Consider the following 24,158-nt stretch of genomic DNA (forward strand, 5'->3'; position numbering starts at 1 on the left):
AAGCTTCTCCTCGCGCATCGGTGCGCGCGCGCATAAGTTGATTAACGCGGGGAAAACTGATTTATTGTGTCCCGTTGAAAAAATAATCGCGCGAGGAAATGTGATGGAGGGCCAGGAGTGGCGCGCGGACTGGCAGCAGCAGAGGATTGACGGTCAGTCCCGTTTTGTTATTGTCTTTTCCACTAGGCATTCTAAGTATTTATAAGTACCTACATAGCTAAGTGTAGAACCCTTACGCAAAAATACAAGAAGTGCCTATTCTGTGCGTGTTGCTAAAGTGATTTTATGGATTTTATCGTAAAAAGGGCAAGGTAGGTGATTTTTTCTAACTAAAGTCACTAAAGTTTAAATTGCGTCAGTACTTCAGTAAGTAAAGTATGTTTGAACCTTTGAGCAGAGCTAGCCGTTTTAATTTTTCAAATAATAACCATCTAAAATATATTTTTAACTTCCTTTTTGGGTGGAGAAGTCTTGACGTATAGTGAAACAAAAGACCGTTAGGAAAGACGTTTGAAAATGGAATTACTTTATTTTATAATTTGTGCAATCGAACCTCTTTGCAAGCTTCTCCTCGCGTATCGGTGCGCGCGCGCATAAGTTGATTAACGCGGGGAAAACTGATTTATTGTGTCCCGTTGAAAAAATAATCGCGCGAGGAAATGTGATGGAGGGCCAGGAGTGGCGCGCGGACTGGCAGCAGCAGAGGATTGACGGTCAGTCCCGTTTTGTTATTGTCTTTTCCATTATCTAGCGTTAAGTACTTATAAGTAGGCATACTCACATACTTGCCTATGTGAAGAACTCTTGCCTAATTTAGAAACAAAAATATGAAAATAAGCTGTGTGTGTGTTGATAAAAAGTGCACAATGTTACGGATTTATATTGAAATGGACAAGGTAGGTGATTTTTGCTAACTCAAGTAGGTATTTACTATTTAGTCAATCAGTGGCCAATCCTTTCAGTTTTTAAATAATAACTATAAAAACTAGTTACATACTTAAGTTAATACTTACTTTTAAGGGGAGAAAAGTCTTGACTAATCTCATAACGAAAATACGCTAATAATAATGGTTAAAGACGCGTAGGTAGACTGTTAGAAAAGACGTTTGAAAACAAAATTAATACTTTCTTTTACAAATTTTGCAAAGGAACCTCCTTGCATCGGTGCGCGCGCGCAGGAGTTGATTAACGCGGGGAAAACTGTGATTTATTGTGTCATGATTTTTAGAGTTAATACCTAGTACATACCTTATTTTCGAATACCCATTTCAAGTGTTTTGTATCTTTACATAGTGAAGAATTTGTAACTTATTAAAAGAAAAAATATACAGAAACAAATAGGATGTGTGTGTGAAGTTTATTTTATGGATTTTCTCTTGAGATGGATAGGGTAGGCCCTTTTCTAACTCAATGTCTAGTCAATCAGTGTATAACCCTTTCAGCATTTCATGACCACCAAATCCTGCCCATTTTGAACTTACTTTTTGGAGGAGAAAGGTCTTAACTTAACGAATTACGAAAAGACGCGTAGAAGGTTAGAAAAGACGTTTGAAAATGGGAGTACCTTCCTACTGGTTCTAAGTGTTCTAATTATCTAAGTGAAAACCCTACTTAATTCAGAGAAAAAATACTCCAACAGAAAGAAAGAAATAGGCTGTGTGTGTTAACCAGGAGCGTTTTATGGATTTTGTCATTGAAACGGCCAAGGTAGGTAGCATTTTTGCATAATACTCGCATATCCTTCTGTTTTTCAATATTTTATAATAGCCACTGAAAATCTACTCTTTCACTTATTTTGTTAGGAAAAGCCTTACTTACACGTAGCTGCGTGACGTAGCAATGTCTCGTTAAAAAGACAGACAAAATACATTTGAAAATGGAAGCTGGTTACTTACTTAACTCCGCTGAAAAAAAAAGTTGCACGGGTGATAAAATGTGATAGAGTAGAGTGGACGGAAGTAAGTCTTAATTTATGACTATTTTCAGCTTCGTTTTACTTTGTAAAACGTGTAAAAGTACCTTTATGTAGGTATCACAATAATTTCTGAGAACTATTATATATACAAACATATTGTCAAAGATAAAGTAAGATGGTGCAACCTAACCATAAAGTTTTTCAATCGCCTGAAACGCGCGCTGCCTTCGCTACGTTTTAGACGCGTGCGTTACCTACTTCAATCAATTTTATACAAAGCTACAGAAATGTAGAGATCTAGTATCGGGTGATTTCCCTAAGGGATTTCTTATAACATACTCTTGCGACTAAGAATGTGACATATCCCAATCGCGTCATGCACATAGATGACGTGTTTCACTGATAGCGTTCATTCATCTATCAGTCGTCACGCCGCGCCGCGTGTCGGGCCCGACGAGTGACGGGACGCCGTCGTTTTGCGTGACATTGCTGCACGACATAGTTTTGGGGACGAAAATGTGGTCTGAAATTCGTTTGCTATATGTATGCATAAAACTGAATATACTAGTGGTTTAGATTTTAGGGCTCTTTCCCACAGACATCCCAGGAAAGCAGGAAGTGCTTTTTTATAAGATCCCTTTTGCAGTGTCCCGTAAAAATTCCTGCATTTACTGGATCCCTCAAAACTGGATTGCGGTGGGAAAGAACCCGTATACAGTCCTATCTAGTCGCTATCTAGTCCTAAACTTAAACTTGTAGGTACATAATGGTTACCATACGACACCTTATAAACTTAGGCCGGGTTGCACCATCTTACTTTAACTTTGACAAACGTCAAAAATCTGTCAAACTCCATACAAAAAGCACCGGTTATCGTCATAGTTACCGTTAAAGTTAGGTGGTGCAACTCAGCCTTACGGCCGGTTCACACATGTCTCCGTTTTACTGTTCCGTTTTATCGTGTACGTTTTTTTTCGTCGATGTATGTATTACTATATACAGAATACTGTGTCATGTGTGAAGTCGCTCATACAAAATACAAAAGACATTTCAGTGTTTTTCAAAGCGGCAAAAATGGGAACCAAAAATCCAGTTCTGACAGTAGCGCCCCCCTGTCATTGTCACAGGTGGGACGGTTCAGTGTAAGATATCTATACGGTACCAGCGTCAACGTATCGACTTCCATAGTTAACGTTACGTTAACGTTAACGCCAACGTCAACGTCAACGTCTGAGGGAGACTACAACAGTACGTGGCCTAAGGCGTTTATAGCCCCTAATCGTCTGTCAAAAACCTAACATTTGCCACTAATTTATATTTTTGCCATTAATCCGTTGAGTAGCCAACAAGTACCTCTTCAAATAGCTTTTACACAAAATAAAATTAATTTTTCATGCTCGTATTACCCAGCTGCCCCATTCCTTTGTAAGTCTGGTACACAAAACAAAACATGTCATTTGTAATTAATGACTGCGATGGGTGGCCGTTTTTTGTAGCAATTAGAACACTCGCCCACTTGAGCGGAAGAATTTCTGACATTGCTGCTTTGCTAATCGAGGATTAGGGAGTAGTTTGAACGTTTAAAATGTGTTTTAAGGCAGTGACAGTTTGATTTTAGAGCTTCATCATCATCATCATTTCAGCCATAGGACGTCCACTGGTGAACAAGAGCTTGAGCTTAGCTTTTACTAGGGGCTTCGCCCGCGTGATTTTTGTTCTGTCACAGAAAGTATAGCGCGCACTTGTCCTATTTTAAAAACCGGGTAAAACTATCCTGTTTTTACATGGGTCTCAAACTCTTTTTATACCACAAGCTACTTGTCATTTTGCATACTTTACTTTTAATACGGGAGATAGGGATTGAATGCTCAGTGTTATTGAACATGCGATTTTTCAATAGGAATTATTTCCACTTACTTTACATAAAGTATTTGAACAAACCATCTTATCTCACCATTTTCAAAGAAAATCTTGATTAAAAATAGCAGTTTCGTACAAAACGATACATATCACGGATTCACCTTATTTTTGTGTCATAGTAAAAAAAAATTAAACATTGTTTACAAGTTATGTGTTTCAGATTTACGAGCTTTTAACTAAAGTAAATTTTTAGTAACGTTAATAAAATACTATTTTTGAAGTGCCTCCAAAAATAAATTGCCACTATCCTAAGCTTTCTTGCTAAAAAGCTCTAAAAAGAGATAATTTTACACGTGTTCGTACTCCTTTCTCTACATCGTTTCCTGGTACCGGTGCAGTGCGTTATCAGTTGCCACATGTCTTCTTGTGATAGAGCTAATTTCAAAATTATCTATTTTTTTACAACATGGGTTACCATAAAAAAACTGTAACAAAATGCTTATGCTGAATGCACGCTTCCAAGTTCGAGCTTTCAGTGAAACCTAAAAAAAATCTGCAACACCAGTTATGTAAATAAAAAAAATGATTGATTGAACAATCCTACGAATGATTTAAACTTTTTCAGTCACCTGTCGCTAATTTTCAGCGGACGGAAGTAGAAATATTTTAAAATGTTTTTTCTTGAACTCTACGTGTATTGTCAGTTAATGTTATCATGCAGATAATAATTAGCCGGATTATAAAGATCTTACAAAATAACTCTACAAAGTGCAAAAACTTAGGCTTGGTTGCACCATCTTACTTTAACTTTGACAAACGTCAAAAATCTGTCAAACTCCATACAAAAAGCACCGGTTACCTATTGTTAAAGTTACGGTGAAAGTAAGTTGGTGCAACCGAGCCTTAATTTATGCAGCGTCATCGTTAGACCACCAACATTTGAGTTAAAGCATATGACACGATGTCTGACGTATGTGATGGAATTTTCACTCCCTGGGGTGTTCCAATGACCCCTGAGAATGTTCAGTTCAGTTTTTGTTTAGGTACCTATGCGTAGATTGTTTTTGCTATTTGACCATTTGCTGATTTTTTTCTGTGCGTTTTGCTTTTTCATACAAAAAAGTGGATAGCAAGCTAAATTATTGAACTCTTTTAGCCTAGGGTAAAAAGGGTCTAGGATCTAAAAAGTCTGTCAAACTCCATAAAAAAACACCGGTTAAATATTTATGTAGTTTTAGTTACAGATACCGTTAACGAAGCAACTAGCGTGGATTGTCAATCATCAAAGAAAGTCACTATTTTATAAATGTGAACCTAATAAACTCAATACTTTTTTCATTAATTGAACAAATTAAATTACAGACATTACTGGTTGCTTTTGACAGCATACAGGAAACCACTAAGGCCGAGTTGCATTACCTAACTTTGACCGTAACTAGGTATAACGTTAATCGGTGTTTTTTGTACGGAGTTTGACAGATTTTTGACGTTTGTCAAAGTTAAAGTAAGATGGAGCAACCCAGCCTAAAGGTTTGTGTTGATGCTGTTGCAGTTTCTACATTGATACTCAATTTGTAGTTGTTCTTAAAAACTTTTGAGTAATTATCACAGACTTGTCGACGTCATAAACATGTCAGTGTGTGACAAAAAAGTAACGAATCGCAGAGTTTGCACGTGTGATGAGTTTTATCTTATCTTTAGTCATACTCAACGACCGTCGTAATAGTTTTACTTTCGTTAGAGATAATAAATAAGTTTTTGATAACTGCTACCCTTTTTGCTTAGGTAGAGAAAAAAGTGATTTATATTTTGCAGTTTTGTCTTAAAAAAAGCTCCATAAAACGTAACCCCTGTGCTATTAGATAATTATGTAGGTCATTTTTTATTTCATTATTATAAAGTTAGCTTTTGCCCGCGGCTTCACCCGCGTTAAATAGTCTGTCACAGAAAAACTTTATCGTGCGCGTTCTTGTTTCAAAAACTGGGATGAAAACTATCATAATAATATGTCCTTTCCCAGGACTCAAACTATCTCTATGCCAAATTTCTTCAAAATCGGTTCAGTCAGTCAGGTTTACCTACGCGTGACAGACAGTCAGAGTTACTTTTGAATTTATAATATTAGTAGGGATTATCTATGACTAGTGCAGTTTGGAGTCGAACCCGAGACTTAACAACAATTTAACCCCCTAACCAACACACCTCGGAGGATAGGTACTATAAATAAATAATCATGTTCCAGAAAAAACATATTTTCCTACAGTTTACCTAAAAATATGCGGAACGTGTATCGGTCAGTCGACACCAGTACCCTTCGCTCGTCGATTGACACGTTAGCTTAATAGCTTTTTTAATGAGCTTTCAAATAGATGTAGTTAAATATTAATGTATTTTTATTTTATGTGCAGTTTTATAATTGGTGCTTTAATTCTGATTGGAAAAAGAAAGATTGATTTAGAAGTGTACAGTCAACGTCAAATAATTCGTGACAACCAAAGTATCCAAAAAGATCACAATACGGGTTTGTTACAATATCGGAATAAGTTTGCGTTGTCAACTTTTTGGCTACTTTGGGTATCACGAACTACGAGTACATTTCTCTGACTGTACTGTATCATCATCGTTCATTATCATTAATTCAGCCATAGGACAGAACATGTCTCCCCCCAATGATCATCGTATTGGCCGGTGACCATCTCAGTGCTATGTTTCAAAAGCTTTGCGAAGTTATTGTCTGTATTTTTATTCTTAACGATGCATGCAAGCGATAGGTACCTTTACCTACTGGACTACTAGAGGGTTATTATGACTGTGTGAGTAATTATTTCCCAACAAATGAGACCACCTTTAAACAATGTTAAGTCCCCTTAAAATTCTCACGCTTAGCGATCACAAAGTTACACGCGCTTGAAAAAAGAACACAGCTCACAATGAAAATAAACAAGTGAAGTTATACTTAACAAAACGCGTGAGACAAAAACGATACGTTACCTTTTGTTACAAAGTTAAAGAAATATAAATTAAAAACTGCCAATATTCTAAGGCTGAGTTGCACCACCTTATTTTAACTTTGACAAACCTCAAAAATCTATCAAACTCCATACTAAAACACTGGTTATCGTTAAAGTTACTGTTAAAGTTAGGAGGTGCAACTCACCTAAGTTTCAGATCCCTGAAATTCAGGACATCCCGCCCAAAACTACGTAATTTAAAATTAATTGTCAGACAATGAACAAAATTTTGAATGAACTTTAACTTACATTATAAATGCTGTTACTAACTGGCTTGGATTTTCTAAAGCTATTTCATTAATTGAAATATCTCAAACGTCGCTAGATTGTTATTTTCTTAAAACTTCCAAAGATGAGCGCTATTTTGAATTCTTTCAAATTAATATTTCATAATTCCCATGATTTTTGGCGTTATTTGTTTTGATTGTCGATCCGACGGAAGCGATCCGTATTAGAATCGTAACGAATGGGATTATCGTCTATTTTTGAAAAGGTTGACCAGCTCTGACGGGAAATGCCAAGCGAATTTGAACTGTATAGTTTAGGAGATATGACCGTGTGGTTATTTTCGACTACCGTCTTCGGCATGTAGCGATATTGGTAAGCAAAATAAACGTGGGCGGCAACACATTTGTGTTTATTGTTCTTGATATTTAATTTTGAACGCGTCTGTAATACCTACTAATAACAATAACTGAACCTTTGAAGTGGCACTGAGAGGCTAGGGATTAATCTGTCGGTTTGTTTGACTGCGTCGAAATTATCGGCGCCGTTCGGTGAAGGATGCGGTTTTGTGATACTTTTGTGATTTGCCATGTGAAATTAATTGGTTGGGGTTGGAACTAATTCTGTCGTTAAGGATTTAGATCCATGTCAGACGTCAAAATTTTCCCATACAATTCTTATTGAATTGGTAAATTTTCCAGCGTTCAAGTTTTTTTTCCTTTCTGTTTTGCTGTGACTCTATCATTCTCTACATAACATTGACGTTTGCATTACTTAACATGCTTAATTTTACGACAAGCGAATATTTACTTGACCCACGTGTAGTTTTATGTAAGAAAGCTAGGATTCACTGAAAGACGCGTAGATAATTAAAATTTATAATTGATAAGGTATTAAATTTTTTGCCAAAATAACGTAAGGATCCATGCATGATTGTTTCGACTCGTTTATTCGATTCTGTTCATATTGTACCTTACAAGAACCCTTTTCGAAATTCTCAAAGATTTACACCAAGTGCTATATTTCAGGCCACTTGGCAATGTTTATACGAGCCAGTTTTATTGTGAGAAGATTATTCTGAACCGAGACCCAATGGGAGAAGGTATGGCAGGCTCATTACTAACTTACAGTGATTCCCTAGCAAAGCATCCATCAATCAAAGGCTTTAAATTCGAGCTCAATAGCCCCGCTGCCGGAAAACGCTGCGTGGGACGTCCACTCACAAGTTGGACCGACGACATCATAAAGGTAGCATTAAAGCACTGGACGCAGGCCGCTACCAACGGGGCAGCATGGAAAGCATTGTGGGAGGCCTATGTTCAGCAGTGGACGCCCTATGGCTGAGATGATGATGATGAGCCCCGCTGAAACTACAGAAGTTACTATACCAAAGCTTTGGACAAAGAAAAAGCTCATACCACAGAATGATAACAGTATCAGTAGTCTCCATATTTTAGCTAAGAATAAAGAACTCTATAATAAATAACTAGATATACGAGTACCTACTCATTGAATCGGTCTGTTGATAAATAAATAATAAATAAATTGAAGTTAGCACGGCATTCAAAATAGTAAATAAAAACATGATATGACTTAGATCACTGAAAATTGTAGAGTCATTGGATTCGTTACGTAACTTTTTAGTAACTGAAGCAAACGAGGTTTCTTTAACTTTTTCTATTACAACTTTGCCATATGGAAGATCAAGACGTAAGGCATTGTGGTCGCGAATTAAGAAATCTGTTTATTTTCGTTTTTTAAACATAAAACGATCTTTCAGCAAAATATGTGCCTCCAAATGCGGACAGATGTGGCAATGGTATGATCTAGTTTACGTATTGAAGACTTGCATAAACATTTCACTAGTGAAAAATTGTTTGCTCTACAAAACAATTGTATTTCCTTAGCGTGACTAAGCCATCGAAAGAGTTAGGGATAAAATAACTGGGACATTAATAGAATACATGATAGGTGCCACAAAAATTCCTTGGTGTACACCAAGGACTAAATACATTTTATTATGCCATCAACTTTACTTTTTCATATTAAAAGTTCATTGTGGATTGATAGCTTTATTTCCATCACCATCATCATTTCAGCGACAGGCCGTCCACTGCTGAACATAGGCCTCCCCCAATATTTCCATGGTGACTCATTATTAAGTGTCCTGTGGCCAGTTTCTTGTGATGTTGTTTCAACTAAAAGGCGTCCACTTGAATATGCTAGATGACAAAATTTCAATTATTTGTCCGTCAGACAGATAATTAGAAAATATTAGACCCATATTTTTTATTTTCTTTCATAATTAAATAATAACATTGCTGCATCGAGTTGAAATGGCGCGATATGTCACGCTTGAGTAGAATTTTTGCTCAAAAGTGACGTCACGCGACATTTCAACTCAATATAATACTGTAATTATTCTATTATGGAAAAAAAAAGAGTCTAATATTTTCTAATTATCTGTCTGACGGACTAAATAGAATTTCGATTTCATTACCCAGTCATCATCCCTATTCTGGACAAAAGCCTTCCCACAAGGATTGCAAAGGAATCTGTGCATCGAGTGGGGAGCGCTTTGGTCATTATGTAAAATCAACCAAGTCAACTGTCAAGTCAATATGCAACAAAACAGTCTGCAGTCATCTGAAACTCAAGCACTAACTCTTTGTGTCTGCCCAATAAATTATGTGGACCCCAAATATTTAGCTCCCAAAAATGCCCGCCATACAAATCACCGATCGGAGCGCCGCGCTAAGGATAAATTAGACCAATTAGTTCGGAGCCGTGCGTACGCGCACGATTTGTTGCAACTTAGACGTGTAGGGCTGTACTTACTACTTTTATTTTCTTGATCATCGATGTATTTGTATTCTTTGTCTTGTGGTTTGTAACAATCCTGGTGTTATACAGAATAACATGTCGCGTTAAGATCCGTGTCTTTCTATTTTAGTCGAAATGGAACGCGAAAGTTTAAAATCTTATAGAATTCGTCTCATATTCAGTGTCGAACCTGACGTACAAAAACGACGTAGTGTAGTGATCATGTACGAGTACATTGAAGAATTCCTCCTAACTTATGATAAATTTCGTTGCGGGTCCAATGACAGTTTAACTTTCCCCCGGGAATCCGGGATTTTAACTTCAGTGACAGTTAAACTCCCGGAGGTTTTTATTGGCGGTCAAGCTGTAGGTCCTGGCTACACAGGAGTTGCAGCGGCGGGAACGAGAGATGGGAATAATGGCCCCGTACATCAAGATGTTCATGTTTGTGTCCTTGATGTATTGTTTTGTAGTACTACGAGTAGTAGGTATAAGCTAACCAGCTTGTACTAGATTTCTAAATAGTGGTAAACTCTAGTTCTCTACTATTTGGAACAGCTCTGTCGATAGGCACATCTACAAAAAGGGTTTAGTAAGCTTTTTAAATTATGAAAAAAAAAAAAAAAAGAATTAAAAGAATTTTCCATTATAGGTATTTAACAGTTCTTTGACAGCCCTGCCTGAAATAACCGAATTGTTTTATTTCGTAAGACAATACTGATGCGCGCGCGCACTTTGATTTACTTCGGGGCAGGGGCGACACTTCCCGCCCTTACTCATAACTTTACACATTTGTATCGGGGCTGAGTGGTGTGGAAAGGATTCAGTGGTTCTGACAAAAGTATTCAGTAAAAGCTCTGATATTTAACAACACAAGAAAAACCAGGTAGTTAAAGTATGTTTTATTTGCATTGTATTATTAGTATTTGAGATATTCTACAAAACAAATGTCTAAAGTCTATTAGTTCCGACGTTATTGTTGAACAAAGATACCCCTACCTAGCGGTTCCATAGCGCGGTTAACATGCGAAAAGGCACTGCCTGCAAGAATCCCACAACCTGATCTGACTACATGACTAGCCCTTAAAGTTTGACCACTACAAGCCCGGACACACTGTATACAAAACTTTCACTCAAAATCCTTTTCTATACTAACTTAGCACCGTAATTAAGAGTTCCGAAAGATGTATTTTTTGTCACAGCGTATCCGAGGATTTATACCTTTGACATTTAGTGGAATTCCATGGAATAAATAAATATGTCGAAAGTGATCGCTAAAATGTGTTTGTCTGTTCATTTGTTTTGTATTTATTACAATAATATCAATAGATACCTACTTGTTCTCTTATCGTGTTAACTGTAAAAGCTGAGGTTCCAAAACTGATGTAGTCTACGATCCACCATTGGTGTAAGACATGACACAATCTATACTATCTATACTAATATTATAAATGCGAAAGTAACTCTGTCTGTCTTGCTTTCACGCCTAAACCACTGAACCGATTTAGATGAAATTTGGCATAGAGATAGTTTGAGTCCCGGGAAAGGACATAGGATAGTTTTTATCCCGGTTTTTGAAACAGGGACCCGCACGATAAAGTTATTTTGTGACAGACAAAATTCCACGCAGACGAAGCCGCGGGCGGAAAGCTAGTCACCCATAAAGTAATTACTTTCTTCTTCTTCGTCGCTACACTTGGCAGAGTGGTCGTGGTCGTCACACCTTCACAATCCGTCGCCATTCCTCCCGCACTGCAGCCTTTCTTGTACACTCGTGGAGAGGACCATTGGGTGCGGTTTGACCTGATCGTTCCAACACATGGGGGATCTGCCGCGCTCTCTTGTGCCTTCAACATTCCCCTGCACGACAAGTCGTTCACCAGATGTGTCGGTCGTCTCTGCGTATGATTATAGCCAAAGAATGTCTTTGAACGATGGAAGTAAGACTCGGTGAGATGCCAAGTTATTGGAGAACTTCGTACGCGTGGATCCCGTTTTATCCCCTTCGGGGTGGAGTTTCGTAAAATGCTTTCTTAGCGGATGCCTATGTCATAACATCTACCTGCCGTGCCAAATTTGCCAAATTTCAGCCCGATCCGTCTAGTGGTTTGGGCTGTGCGTTGATAGTAGCTATACAGTGTGAGTCACGTTAAAGTGTACATATGAAAATAGATGAAACTAGACCTATTTTTATCGACAAAAAAGAGGTCAAAAAATTTTTGAGATTTTTTTTTTATTTTTTATAGAATTTTTTTTCTTCCAATTACTTATTGTAAAGAAAACGTAATAACTTTTAAACTAAGCGGTATATCCTGATAAAATAAAAACAGAAATAATATTAAATGACAGGCGAAACTAAAAAAATACATAAAATACACAAAAAAGGCCAACAAATAATAAAAAATGATACTTTTTGAAAAAAATCTGCTTTTAAATTCGTGTTTTTTTGGTTATTTGATAAATTTCTCCAAAAAATGCCCCTATAACCAGTGGTTTTTATTACTTTGTATTATTCTCTATCGTATTACCTTCGTATAACCAAAAATCGTATGTCTCTATCCCTATCACAACGTTTGCAATGATCGTTTGAACTAAGCCTCTCCGGGCGCGCCATTCAATGCTTCGTTAACAACGAAACTGAAAATGGCTCTAGATTTGTAATTTTGATAAAGACAAGTTAGATTTCAAATAAAAACAAAAGATTTCGAAGTAAAATAAACATTTTAGTTAAAATTAAAATTGTCTCTACCTGTAGCGGAGAATAATGTTGTGGCAGGCCTATGTTCAAACGATCATAGCAAATGTTGTGATAGGGATAGAGACATGCGATTTTTGGTTTTACAAAGATAATACGATAGAGAATAATACAAATGAATAAAAAACACCTGTTATACGGGCATTTTTTGGAGAAATTTATCAAATAACCAAAAAAAACACGAATTTTAAAGCAGATTTTTTTCAAAAAGTGTATTTTTTTATTATTTGTTGGCTTTTTTTGGGTATTTTATGTATTTTTTTAGTATCGCCTGTTATTTACCATTATTTCTGTTTTTATTTTATCAGGATATACCGCTTGGTTTGAAAGTTAGTACGTTTTCTTTTCAATAAGTAATTGGAAGAAAAAAAATTCTATAAAAAATTTAAAAAAAATTTAAAAAAAAATTGACCTGTTTTTTGTCGATAAAAATAGGTCTAGTTTCATCTATTTTCATATGTACACTTTAACGTGACTCACACTGTATATGTCTGTCAGTCAATCAGTCACCTTTGAGTTTTATATAGATTCGCCAACCTCTGTGTTCGTCTTCCACGCAAGCGTAGACACAGGAGAAGCTTGTTTAGTTCCGAAATAAATAACACTCAAGTTACTCACATAAATTCTTTTCGGTAATGGAGGATGCGGGGTAATGTTCGATTTAATTTATATCCTGATTAATTGCGTTGAAAGTTTCAAATGCTTGTTTTGATTGCGTTAGTCAGTTTGGGGAGTTATGAATTTTAAAATAAATTAATCTACTGAGATGTGGCCTATCTATTTGGGCATTAATACCTACTTTAATTAAAAATACGATACTAAGCTTTTGGTTCTTGGTTGAGAGGTAGAAATTTATCTTACTAGCCCTTCCTCTACGAAAGAGATTCCTTAACTGAGGTTGATCCTTAAAGAATAATTGAGGATTGCGGTAGTCGAATCGAGGAACCGTTTCTTACCATAGCGGCTGTTAGAGCACTTTTAGTAAAGTTAATGTTTTGTGTAGAATAATTGTTCTCAACCAAGTATTCTGTGGATTCAGGCTAGAGTGATTCTGGATATCGTGCATTCAGGTGTATGAGTTAAGAAATGTCAGAAATGAACATCACGCAGACACAAATCACCATTAGTGGTTGGGACGAGCGCGAGTATTAATTTCGCTTTTGTACTGAAATGATTACTCGCATTACTGAACTATCTATACCTACATTCAGCCTTTGACATTATGCATATGTACATAATATTTGCACGTCACAGCTAAACCACTATCATTAGCCAAGCGTACGTGAAAGCAACCGCCAGCCAAGAGGCGGTGGGCGTTTGGCTCAATCACCACCCATAACAACTGTTACTCCTGAGCAGCGCCGAGTGATGAGCCAAATCAATGTCGGTGATGCAACCGGTGACCGTGATGACGACCGATAAAGGGGTACAAAGTACTAAATTGAAGCGACGATACTTAGTTGAACGGTGAAGGTACGATCTCCGCTGCCGCTCGACTATTGTGGTGAACTCACTAGCATATTATTATATTTACTTACCACGAGGGGTTAACGGGAATATTATTCTTAAAAACATTAAAGAAGGCAGTCTTCTTATGCAGTAATTAACTTTTTCTACTGTTTTGATAAGACAGTGATAATTTTGTTCATGAAAACTAATTGGTGCCACTGAAAACTGAAAAAAGCTTCGGAAGACAAAAAGGAGGAATAGTATTCATTTACACTGCGTTTTCTACCTCACCAATATCGCTGAGTATTTGTGGGTGACCTGCAAGATAATATACACCCGAATCAGTTTCATAAGCCGGATTAAAGTGCAAGAAAAATATTGATAAGAAACTTATTTCTTTACCATACATACACCATAATTATGTTATTATCGTTCGCCAACTTAATCAATGATCGGAATATACCGGTTCCATTCCTAATTCATTTCAATAAAATCTAAAATTAGCCGAATCAAGAGTCAACTGGATTGAAGCTGCAATGAAATGACAATAAATTTCGTATAGACGACAGGAGTCGCGCCGGGCGCGCCGTTCTACCTCGAATTGTCAAATTAATAGCCAATTTAGACATACATGACATTTTTGGCGAATCGTCACGCTACTTCATACAATAGACAAGAGACATAACTATTAGGGCACTTTAACATTAAGGCGACTTTAGTAGCACGACATGACAGTCGCGTGACAACCGTGCTACATTCGCGCTACTGATAAGTAATTTCATAAAATACAGAGCGCGGCATATACAAGTCGGTTTCAAATAGAATGAACGAAGATGGTAGCACAGTCATTTTATTGATTCAAAGGTTCTACAACAGATTTAACAGGAATTCTTATATGAAAGAGCTAAATTCAAAAACACAAATGTGAACTTTTATACCTCTAATTTACCTCAATAAAATCCTACGTCTTCCAGGTCAAAAGTACAAAATTAGTTATCTACCAAAACACCACTCTACCTATTTCGTCACATTATTAAGCAAACTAAGACAATGTATTAAAAATACGCTTCTACTCAGGTGTTGTTCAGCCAATTATACTGGCATTTGTTCTATATTAAGCGACCAACAAAACGGGTGTCGCTTCCTCAGCAATAAATCCGCATTGATTGAGCGCTATAAATTTAGAGGTGCGCGAGCGCCGCTCCGGTTGCAACTGCGGTTTAGGGGTGACACTTCCAGGAGCTTTATTAGGTAGGTATAACCAATATCTTCGTATTTTCTTCTATTTTTGGTGGAGAAACTTTTGTTTTGGAAACGATTGAGCTAAAATTTAGACGCATGGGGCTGTCACTTTCAGCAACCAAACTGTCAAATTGTGTATTAGTAGGATAGGATTTTTCATACTTTCCTTAGATTTTGGAAAAGATTGAGCGCTATAAATCTAGAGGTGCGCGAACGCCGCTCCGGTTGCAACTGCGGTTTAGGGGTGACAATTTCAGTAACTTAATTATTGAGCCTCTACAAAAATCGGCTGTAAATCTTGGTTTAGATATAAAATAATGACGTTAACGTAACAATGTTCAAAATGAATTTAAACACAGTCCTGTCCAGAAGTCTTAATGTGATACATCCCTAAGCGGATTCTGTTTTAGTGCTTAAATGTTTTTCTTGCTTGGCCAGCTGAAATATTTACATTTTCTTGTATTTTGTTGAGTCATCATTGAGTTTTTTCATCGTTGTTAGTTGGTGGACATGGAAATTGGAACATGCTTAGTTGATTGATGTCTGAGTAGCTCGGTGGTTAAAACAGTATGTACTTAACTACGGTATTGTACTCGTATCTGTAGATCAAAGAATCAAGATTAATCTCTATGCCACAGTTACCCCTAAATAAAATTTATAATAATTATGTTTGATGTTACCTATTCTCTTACCAGCCCTGTAACGCACGTGCGACGCTTGCGCATCGCGGCGTTTGATTTACACGCGGCCGATACAAATTGCCCGTCCCACCGCAAACAAAGCCGTATTACACTTTAACATAAATTATCGCTTATTAATCGCATTTAGTTTTATTTCGGGACTTTTAATGAGACGGGGATGTCTCAGTCTGAGCAGCAGTTATAGAGAGTTTTTGAAGCAGTTTCTGCTTGGTAATGGTCCGTGATACATTAAAACTGACATAACAAATGGGCCAATTAATGTGAATATCAGTGAATTTTGTGACCAGCTAACATGGTTCCTGAAAGCATTAACAAAGAAATGTATTAGGTATCAGATCCGGCAGAATAAGTCACTGGTATTCAGAAATAATTTTTTTTGCAACACAAGGCAGTTATTTGACCGCAATTGAAAGATAGAAAGAAAGAAAGAAAGAAAAATATTTATTGCAGTGAGATACAGTCTAGGATGGTACATAACTGCCCTGTAAGTGCCTATTCATTATCTCCTTGAAAAGGCCCGGATTATAGTATTCGGGAAAGACAGCAGCAGGCAGCTAATTCCAGCTGTTCGCATCATGAAAGAGTTATCGATTTCGATAATTTATTATTACTTACTCGTAGATAACTTCAGATAACACTCTGAAACTAAGGCTGGGTTGCACCATCTTACTTTAACTTTGGCAAACGTCAAAAATCTGTCAAACTTTATACAAAAAGCACCGGTTATCGTCATAGTTACGGTCAAAGTTAGATGGTTTAACTCAGCCTAAGTGTGTTAGGAAACGGAGAAGCTGTAGCTTACTTTCTAAAGATATTCTAAAATTTCTAAAATATTACATTTCTTTTATAAACTTATCTTTTACTCAATTTTTTTAGTCTTTTCAGATGTTCCAAAATCTTTACAGATTACTTAGACCAGTCCGGTTTAGTTTATGAATCTTCAAGTACACTATAGTGCGTCTAGAGACCATACCAACTGACAAATATTTATCCTACAGCAATTAAGTACTATGAGTCATGCAGCCACTCATGTGGTTTACAAATAGAAGGTACTGCCGGCTTTGATCACACGTCAGCATGCCCCGCGAGCCCCGCTAACGAGCCATCGACACATACAGAGGTATTTGCGGAAGGCATCTAATTCTTTAGTCTTGAAAACATCTAGAGACTAGGTAGCTAGAGGCTGAAAAGATAAGCAGTAACTTGTTTATTTTTAATGCTATTTAATAAACGGTAACTTGCGAAGTTAATGCCAAAATTATCTGCCAGATAACCTATATTAGCTATAGCCAATTTATTTAATATTTTTTAAGCTCATGGGCCTTGAGTCTCTATATGCAGGTCTAATAGCAGAAAATAAGTAACGGTCGTACGAGTAGGCATACCAGTTTTGTGATACCCGTACCGAAGTCCCTTTTCAAAACTAAGAATAGTCTGCTCCGATTCTCTTCTTTACAACAAAATCTACATCTAAGTTTTCTTAAGATGTTATGGGCGTAAATCTCTACAAATAGTATGGGCCTCACATTTAGTAGGCAAAAACAGAAAGGGCACTTGTACCGAACAGACCATTGTTTGCAACAATTCTGGACGTCTTCTTAAAATAATTTGAAGGTGTGTGCAAATGCTAACTGAGACTGAAAACATATCTTAATAGTTTATATCTATCGATTAACTGGCACAGATACAATCAAAACCAATCGGAGCTCGAATCAGCGATCCCGGAATAGTTCAGCATCGCAACATCAGTCAATCAGCGGTCAAAACACAGCCAGATCTGACAAGTCTTCCTTGAACGTCTGCAACTGTTTGGTTACGTTAGATGATGCTTCCTCGTTGCGTGTTTAACCTCTGTATTCTAGGATCCTGGGGATCGTGTATAGTTCTTGACAACTCACGAAGACGAGGGAGCTTTACTTGTGTGTGTACATGCACATACAATAGTATAATGTCTATCAAAACTTGTGAAAAACGAACAGTAGCGAGCCACCACACATCGCACCCTTAGAATGAAAGTGACCGAATCCAAAAAATGCAATTTGTGGTAAATGAACAAGAAAGTCTTCAAAAAAGTGTAGTCTTGAATACATTTTACTATATCTCTTTCGTGTTCTATCGCATTTGATTGATTTTAAGTAGATTTATGGATTAACCTTTTGAGTTAACATTGGCAGAGTATTTTTTGTAATTATACTTTATTTAGTATATATTTTGACATAAAATATAAAGTACTTCTAAATTAAGTCACTTTATTACAAAATACTTTTGAAACTGATGAGATTTTTTATTAATTAAGTCTGTTTATGACGCATATTGCAAATGAATCTGTTGACATAAGTCATTACTATACTGAATGTTATGTGAATATAAGGTAGTGAACATGGGCGTAGCCACGGTGGGGCAGGGTGGGGCAAGTGCTCTAACCTGTCAGGTACCTAACCAAACCTAAAAAAATAATTATCTAGGTACTAACTACAATACGATGTACACTACCAACTACTTTTTGGGTGAAAGATTTCTTGGTGTAGGTAGGTGAGCAATAAGACAGTGTTGGATAATTTAAATTTACACATTCAGATAATTATTGGGTGCTATAAGGTAGCCTTTTTGTATGAAAAAAACTAACCGAGGTATAGCCCAAGGGTATAGTTTGCTTCTTAGTCGTTCGTTTCAGCCGAATGACGTTTACTTATTGCTGGACAAAGGCCTACTCCAAAGATTTCCAAAACGACCGGTCCTGCGCCGCCCGCATAGGCACCTCCCGCGACCTTCACCAGATCGTCGATCCACCTAGTGGAGGGCCTGCCACTACGTCTTCCAACTCGTGGTCGCCACTCGAGAACTTTTTTGCCCCAGCGGCTCATTAACTCTGTGAGCTATGTGCCCCGCCCACTGCCACATGATTTTAGCGATTCTGCGGGCTATGTCACTTTGGTTCTACTGCGGATCTTCTCATTTCTGATTCCATCGCGCAGGGAGACTCCGAGAATAGCACGCTCCATCGCCCTTCTTATGAGGCCCATAGAAAGCGACCACGTCTCAGATCCTTAAGTAGTCACAGGCAACACACACTGGTCAAAGACTTTTGTTTTGAGACACTGCGGCATTTCGGACGTGAGAATATTGCGAAGCTTCCCGAACGCAGCCCAGCCTCAGCTCAGACCTCTTTCTCGAAGTTGGACCTACCTAACTGGATTGTCCCAGGTACACTTAATTGTCAACAACAAGTGTAGTCTCCAACTTTCAGAGGTGTGGGTTACAACACGGATATTTGACATGATTTTTGTCTTGTCCATGTTCATTTTAAGAACCATTTGTTGAGAAGCTCTTTATCCATCGAGAAGCCATCGAGCATGACTACGATATCTTCCGCGAATCCAATGAAGGTGATGAAGTCTTCGCTCTGCCCAGCGCTCATCCAGCTCCAAAACCCCGAAAGCTTTTATCTCGAATTGCGAAATCTTTTATCTCGAAATCTTTTCAAATGCCTAGGAGACTACGGAAATGTGGACGAATGCAATGACAGGTTCGTGGGAATTGTCCAAACGACTGGGTCTAAGTTCTTTAAAACCCGTCGTTCAAAAGGAATCAAAAAGATCTCTGACCTCACCAATAAACTTATGGAAGACACAAGAAACTTGGTTCTGCAAGTATACTCAACTCGCGACCTACGCCAATTTGATACAGACCCAATTAAAGAGGCGACTGAGCGTAACAAGGGCTCTATAGCAAGAGATCTGTCTGTTAGCCAAAGCCAACTGACCAAGCTGAAGACCGAGGATGGCAGAGTCATCTCGTCGGGGCCTGAGATATTTGAAGAGGTTGAGGTTCTACGGAAAATTATCACGAGTGTACGCACACCTGATCACAAATCTAGCCGAAGACCCAAGAGCTAGATTGACCCGAAACTATAAAATATCTCGGACGTCAGTCTGTGCGAGATTAGAATGGCTCTCAAACACCTGAAAAACAACAAGGTACAGGGTGATGATGGAATCACGGCTGAGCTTCTGAAAGCAGGTGGAGCGCTGGCACTAAAGGCTCTTCAGAAGCTGTTTGACTCCGTCATCTCCGAGGGAAAAAAAGCTCCCTGTCTTTGTTTTCATTATCAGTTTGGATGTTTGGAGGTGTTATTCCCATCAAACTAAACATATCTTGAACTAACTCGTCTTGATGTTATTTTGACTATAGAGTAAGAGCTAGTGAACGCCAGACCTACGTCATTTTATAAAAGCTGAAAGTTTGTCAGCGTATGCTCCCAATATAGGATATATTATAAAATCTGATTTTTTATGTAATCATATTTTGGCAATAATTAGAAATATTTTCCCCAACACTCACACAGTTTTGACAGTTCCAACTCCTTGCCAGACAGTTTTTTAGGGTAGCTCTAAAGCTCCCAAAGCCACGATGACCCAAACTTCATAATTCACCAACATTATAACCTATATTGGGAGCATACGCTGACAAACTTTCAGCTTTTATAAAATGACGTAGGTCTGGCGTTCACTAGCTCTTAGTTTACTAGTAAACTTGTGAAGTAAAGTCTGAAACAACACAACTTATTAAACTCTTAAATACATAAATTTATGCATATCTTAAATAAATTTTATATTAAAGCGACATATTCCAAAAATATGTTAATCGGTCCTTTTTATTTTTTCTTCTACACAGGCGCAATATCAAAAATAACAAAACTAAATTAGGTTAGTTCAGTCATAAATAGTCCTATTCGTAAAAGTGTCGTGTATCCTTCATTTATATTTTTAACTAAACAGACCGAATCCATAAATGAACACTGAATACTCTAACATATTTAGTTTAAATACCGACCTATTTATTAAAAGGTCACTTTATGACAAAAAAATCATGAACTTACCTTTACAGTATTTTTGTAATAAACAGGTATAATTCGAGATCCGCCGATGTTTTACACGTACACTCGCAAGCACCGCCGACGTAAAACTAGTTCTGCCTCTTTCACACAATATGCATACATGAAAAGCGGGACAAGTGAAAGAGACCGAAGTATGCGTTTCTCTGCTTTTACTAAGAGATAGGTCACTTTATCTATACAGGGATATAGAGCATGCTTTATAAGGTCAGTTTATGGTGAAATCGAGAGTAACAGGAATTTTGAGTTAAGTCACTTTCATTCTAAGGGTGCGACATGTAAAGCTCACTCGCTTTACGCCCGATTCCCATAATTTGATCTTCTTTTCAAAGATTTTAGCAATCTTCTCTTTTTTTCTCGTTCGTTTTCATCCATCAAACCACAGAGGTTAGTGAATTGCAACAACTAACTAGTTATACTATGAGCATGATTCGCTGGCCGCAACAGCGTACCTATTGCACTTGAATATTTCGACTGGTTCATCCAGTGTCTAAGTAGCTCAGATGGAAGAGCAGTCGCCCGGCAAGCGAAAGGTCGTGGGTTCGATTCGCGCCTTAGAAATTTCGATATTTTCAAGTTATTTATCGTCACATGAAGTAATCATCATCATCATCATCATCATTTCAGCCATGGGACGTCCACTGCTGAACATAGGCCTCCCCCAATGCTTTCCATGTTGATCGATTGGTAGCGGCCTGCGTCCAGCGCTTCCCTGCTACCTTTACGATGTCGTCGGTTCACCTTGTAGGTGGACGTCCCACGCTGCGTTTTGCATGAAGTAATATCTTCCTTAAAATGTAGAAAGAAGTTTTTCCTGGTGACAGGATCTTTCTGGAATGAAAAGCCTAGCCTATCTCACCACTCGTTCCCACCACTGGCAGTGCAACTCCTTTTTAAGCACCCGGTGCCCTTTTAGGCACCCACTGGGCCGGGAATTCCTAGAGTTATACAATAAGTTTAATTTAACTCTTCACTGTTGTCCAAAATAATACCTTCTGATCACAAAAATATCTTGATATGCTCACACAAATTATCACTAGAAATAACTCATAAACTGACAATTAAGTCTAACTCAACAGCTCGCGAAAAAATTTATCGCTTCCTACTACATGCACCGGGCATCTTTAATGTGAACCGAATATCACGAATTTAAGGTTCAAATAAACATTTTTATTTTTATGACTACAAATACAAATTCATTACAAAATATTATCTTATTTTACACATAAGCAGTTTTGAGAAAGTAATTTTGTATTTTCTGGAAAGCAGTGAATTGCTTTAATTGGCTTTAATTTGGGTTTTCGTAGCAAAGCATTGTTTACATAATAATATGCGCCTTTAATTACCTACATTATTTTATTATCGTATATTGAATATTGATCATTTCAATCATTTGAATCAAGACTTTTTCTAGAGGCTTCGCTTCTCGTGTTTTTTCCACGCAATCGCTTCGTCAGTTCCGTGGTAGGTATAGATTTGTTTTTTTTTATCAAATCTATGCCTACCATAGAATTGACGGAGGGATGCGTGGAAAAAAGAATACCTACTTTGGTCTTTGCAATTGGTAGTTCACTCCTTCGCGCTTAACTTTTCCCGACTTCAAACCGGTTAGAAACAAAAATAAACGAGTTCAAAATAAACGGCGATCATTGTCGCCTCTACGCGTTTAGTTTTCATCGCCCGTCTTATTTATAATGCAGCTGACATCAACCGATGAAAATTATTGCGACCATTCCGGTCGTGAGTTCCCGCCATTATAGCAATTAGTTGAGTGAGATGTCCGCCCGTGGACGCACGGGTTTATGACCAATGAAAAAAGAACTATTTGTTTTTAAAACGCGCGGGAAGTCAAACATGTTTTATTGTCTGTGGTTGTGCTGAAAAAAGTTTCGGTTTTTGAAAACCGCGGGAAAATATATTTTTTGTAGTGTTTTTTTTCGAAGAACTCGAGTAAGTCTTGAATTAACAGTGATTATTTAAATGTGTGTGGAAATGTGCTATTGTTTATATTTTCAGGACTAGAGATTCATGTAACTTCAGTGTTTGTTAAAAATTAGTGTGTATTGTTAAAAGTGTTTTGTCGACATAATAACAGAATAACAACGTGATGGTGAATAATACGGTAATAATAATGCTTAGTCAGTGACTCTATTAATATGGTTATGTAGTTTCTAGTTTATCTAAATTGATATATTTACAAGTGAGTTTTCGATTAACCCCCTTACTAATAAAAAGTTACACAGTTGTTGAACACTGTTTTAATATGACATTTCCATACTAAACGTCACTTTAAAACACTGTTCAACGAGCGTGTAAGTTTTATTAGTAATAAGGGGGTTAGTGTTTATCGTGCAATGGTAAGTGGTAACACTTGCTTGAATTTCACGCAGAAGTGTAACTTATATCTACCAGAACCAGGGAAAAGGAAAACGTCTTTAGTTTCTGCAGATAACCAGTTTAAGCATATTATTATCAAATTGCGCGTATTGCTGAAATCTTATGCGATCCCAAAAGCCTTGTTTCTTTTAGTTATATAGCTTTAAACAAGTACTTCCATGTTTAGGTAGCTTACACATCACAAACACGTGTCGAATTTTGCTGCGTTGCGAAATTGTTTATAAATGTAACGAGAAACTTAAATCATCATTCTTGAGTAATGTGCAATTTTGTCGAGTTTGCTTTACTGTTTAAAGTAAAAGGTGAGCCCTGTGCACAGAACAATAAAAAAACATAACCCTCCTTCTGGCGCAGTCGGGTAAAAATTGCTCACCGACGGTTTCGTAAAACTTGTAGTTACCCAGATGCCGTTCAGAAATTATTGCGATAAAAAGATTTTGTGTGTGAGAGGAGAGACTAGACACTACTTTTTTTTCAATAGTTTTTTATTGTCCACAGGCATCGTCTCAACCAGCCAGTGTCCCCGGGGGTTTGCGCAGAGCGGCCGAGGCAGGGAGCACGAGCAGCCGGTGTTGCCGCCTCTGCACCACCCTATCAGAGATGTAAGTTTATCTTTACGACTTTATAGAGATTTAGATTTATTTGTTAGTTAATTTACAACTCAATATTGGCTGAGTAAGCTTACGCCAGCTATTGGGAAAAATATAAAGACGGGGTGGAAAGAAATAGAATAGTCACCACTAATTTTGAACATTAGATACGGGTTGTGACCAGAAAAGTTTTTAAGTATCGTGTTGCCTATCTAAAGCTCTACAGACCTACATTTTTTAAGTATTCATTAGGCACTTTAGATTTTTCTTAATTGAGAACTTCTCCTATTTTCTTC

The 24,158-nt window shown here is 37.4% G+C and overlaps 1 protein-coding gene across 1 annotated transcript in view; it reads left to right on the plus strand.

The window, feature by feature from the left end:
• The first annotated feature begins 572 nt into the window (after window positions 1–572).
• Window positions 573–24,158, plus strand: part of LOC135082474 (T-box transcription factor TBX1-like) — a 39,781-nt gene continuing 16,195 nt past the window's right edge. The window contains exons 1-2 of the mRNA XM_063977270.1: window positions 573–713; window positions 23,771–23,874. Coding sequence (XP_063833340.1) covers window positions 665–713; window positions 23,771–23,874 — 153 coding nt within the window. The 5' untranslated portion in view covers window positions 573–664. The remainder of the gene's footprint in view (window positions 714–23,770; window positions 23,875–24,158) is intronic.

Source organism: Ostrinia nubilalis, chromosome 21 (assembly GCF_963855985.1).
Source record: "Ostrinia nubilalis chromosome 21, ilOstNubi1.1, whole genome shotgun sequence".
Taxonomy (NCBI): domain Eukaryota; kingdom Metazoa; phylum Arthropoda; class Insecta; order Lepidoptera; family Crambidae; genus Ostrinia; species Ostrinia nubilalis.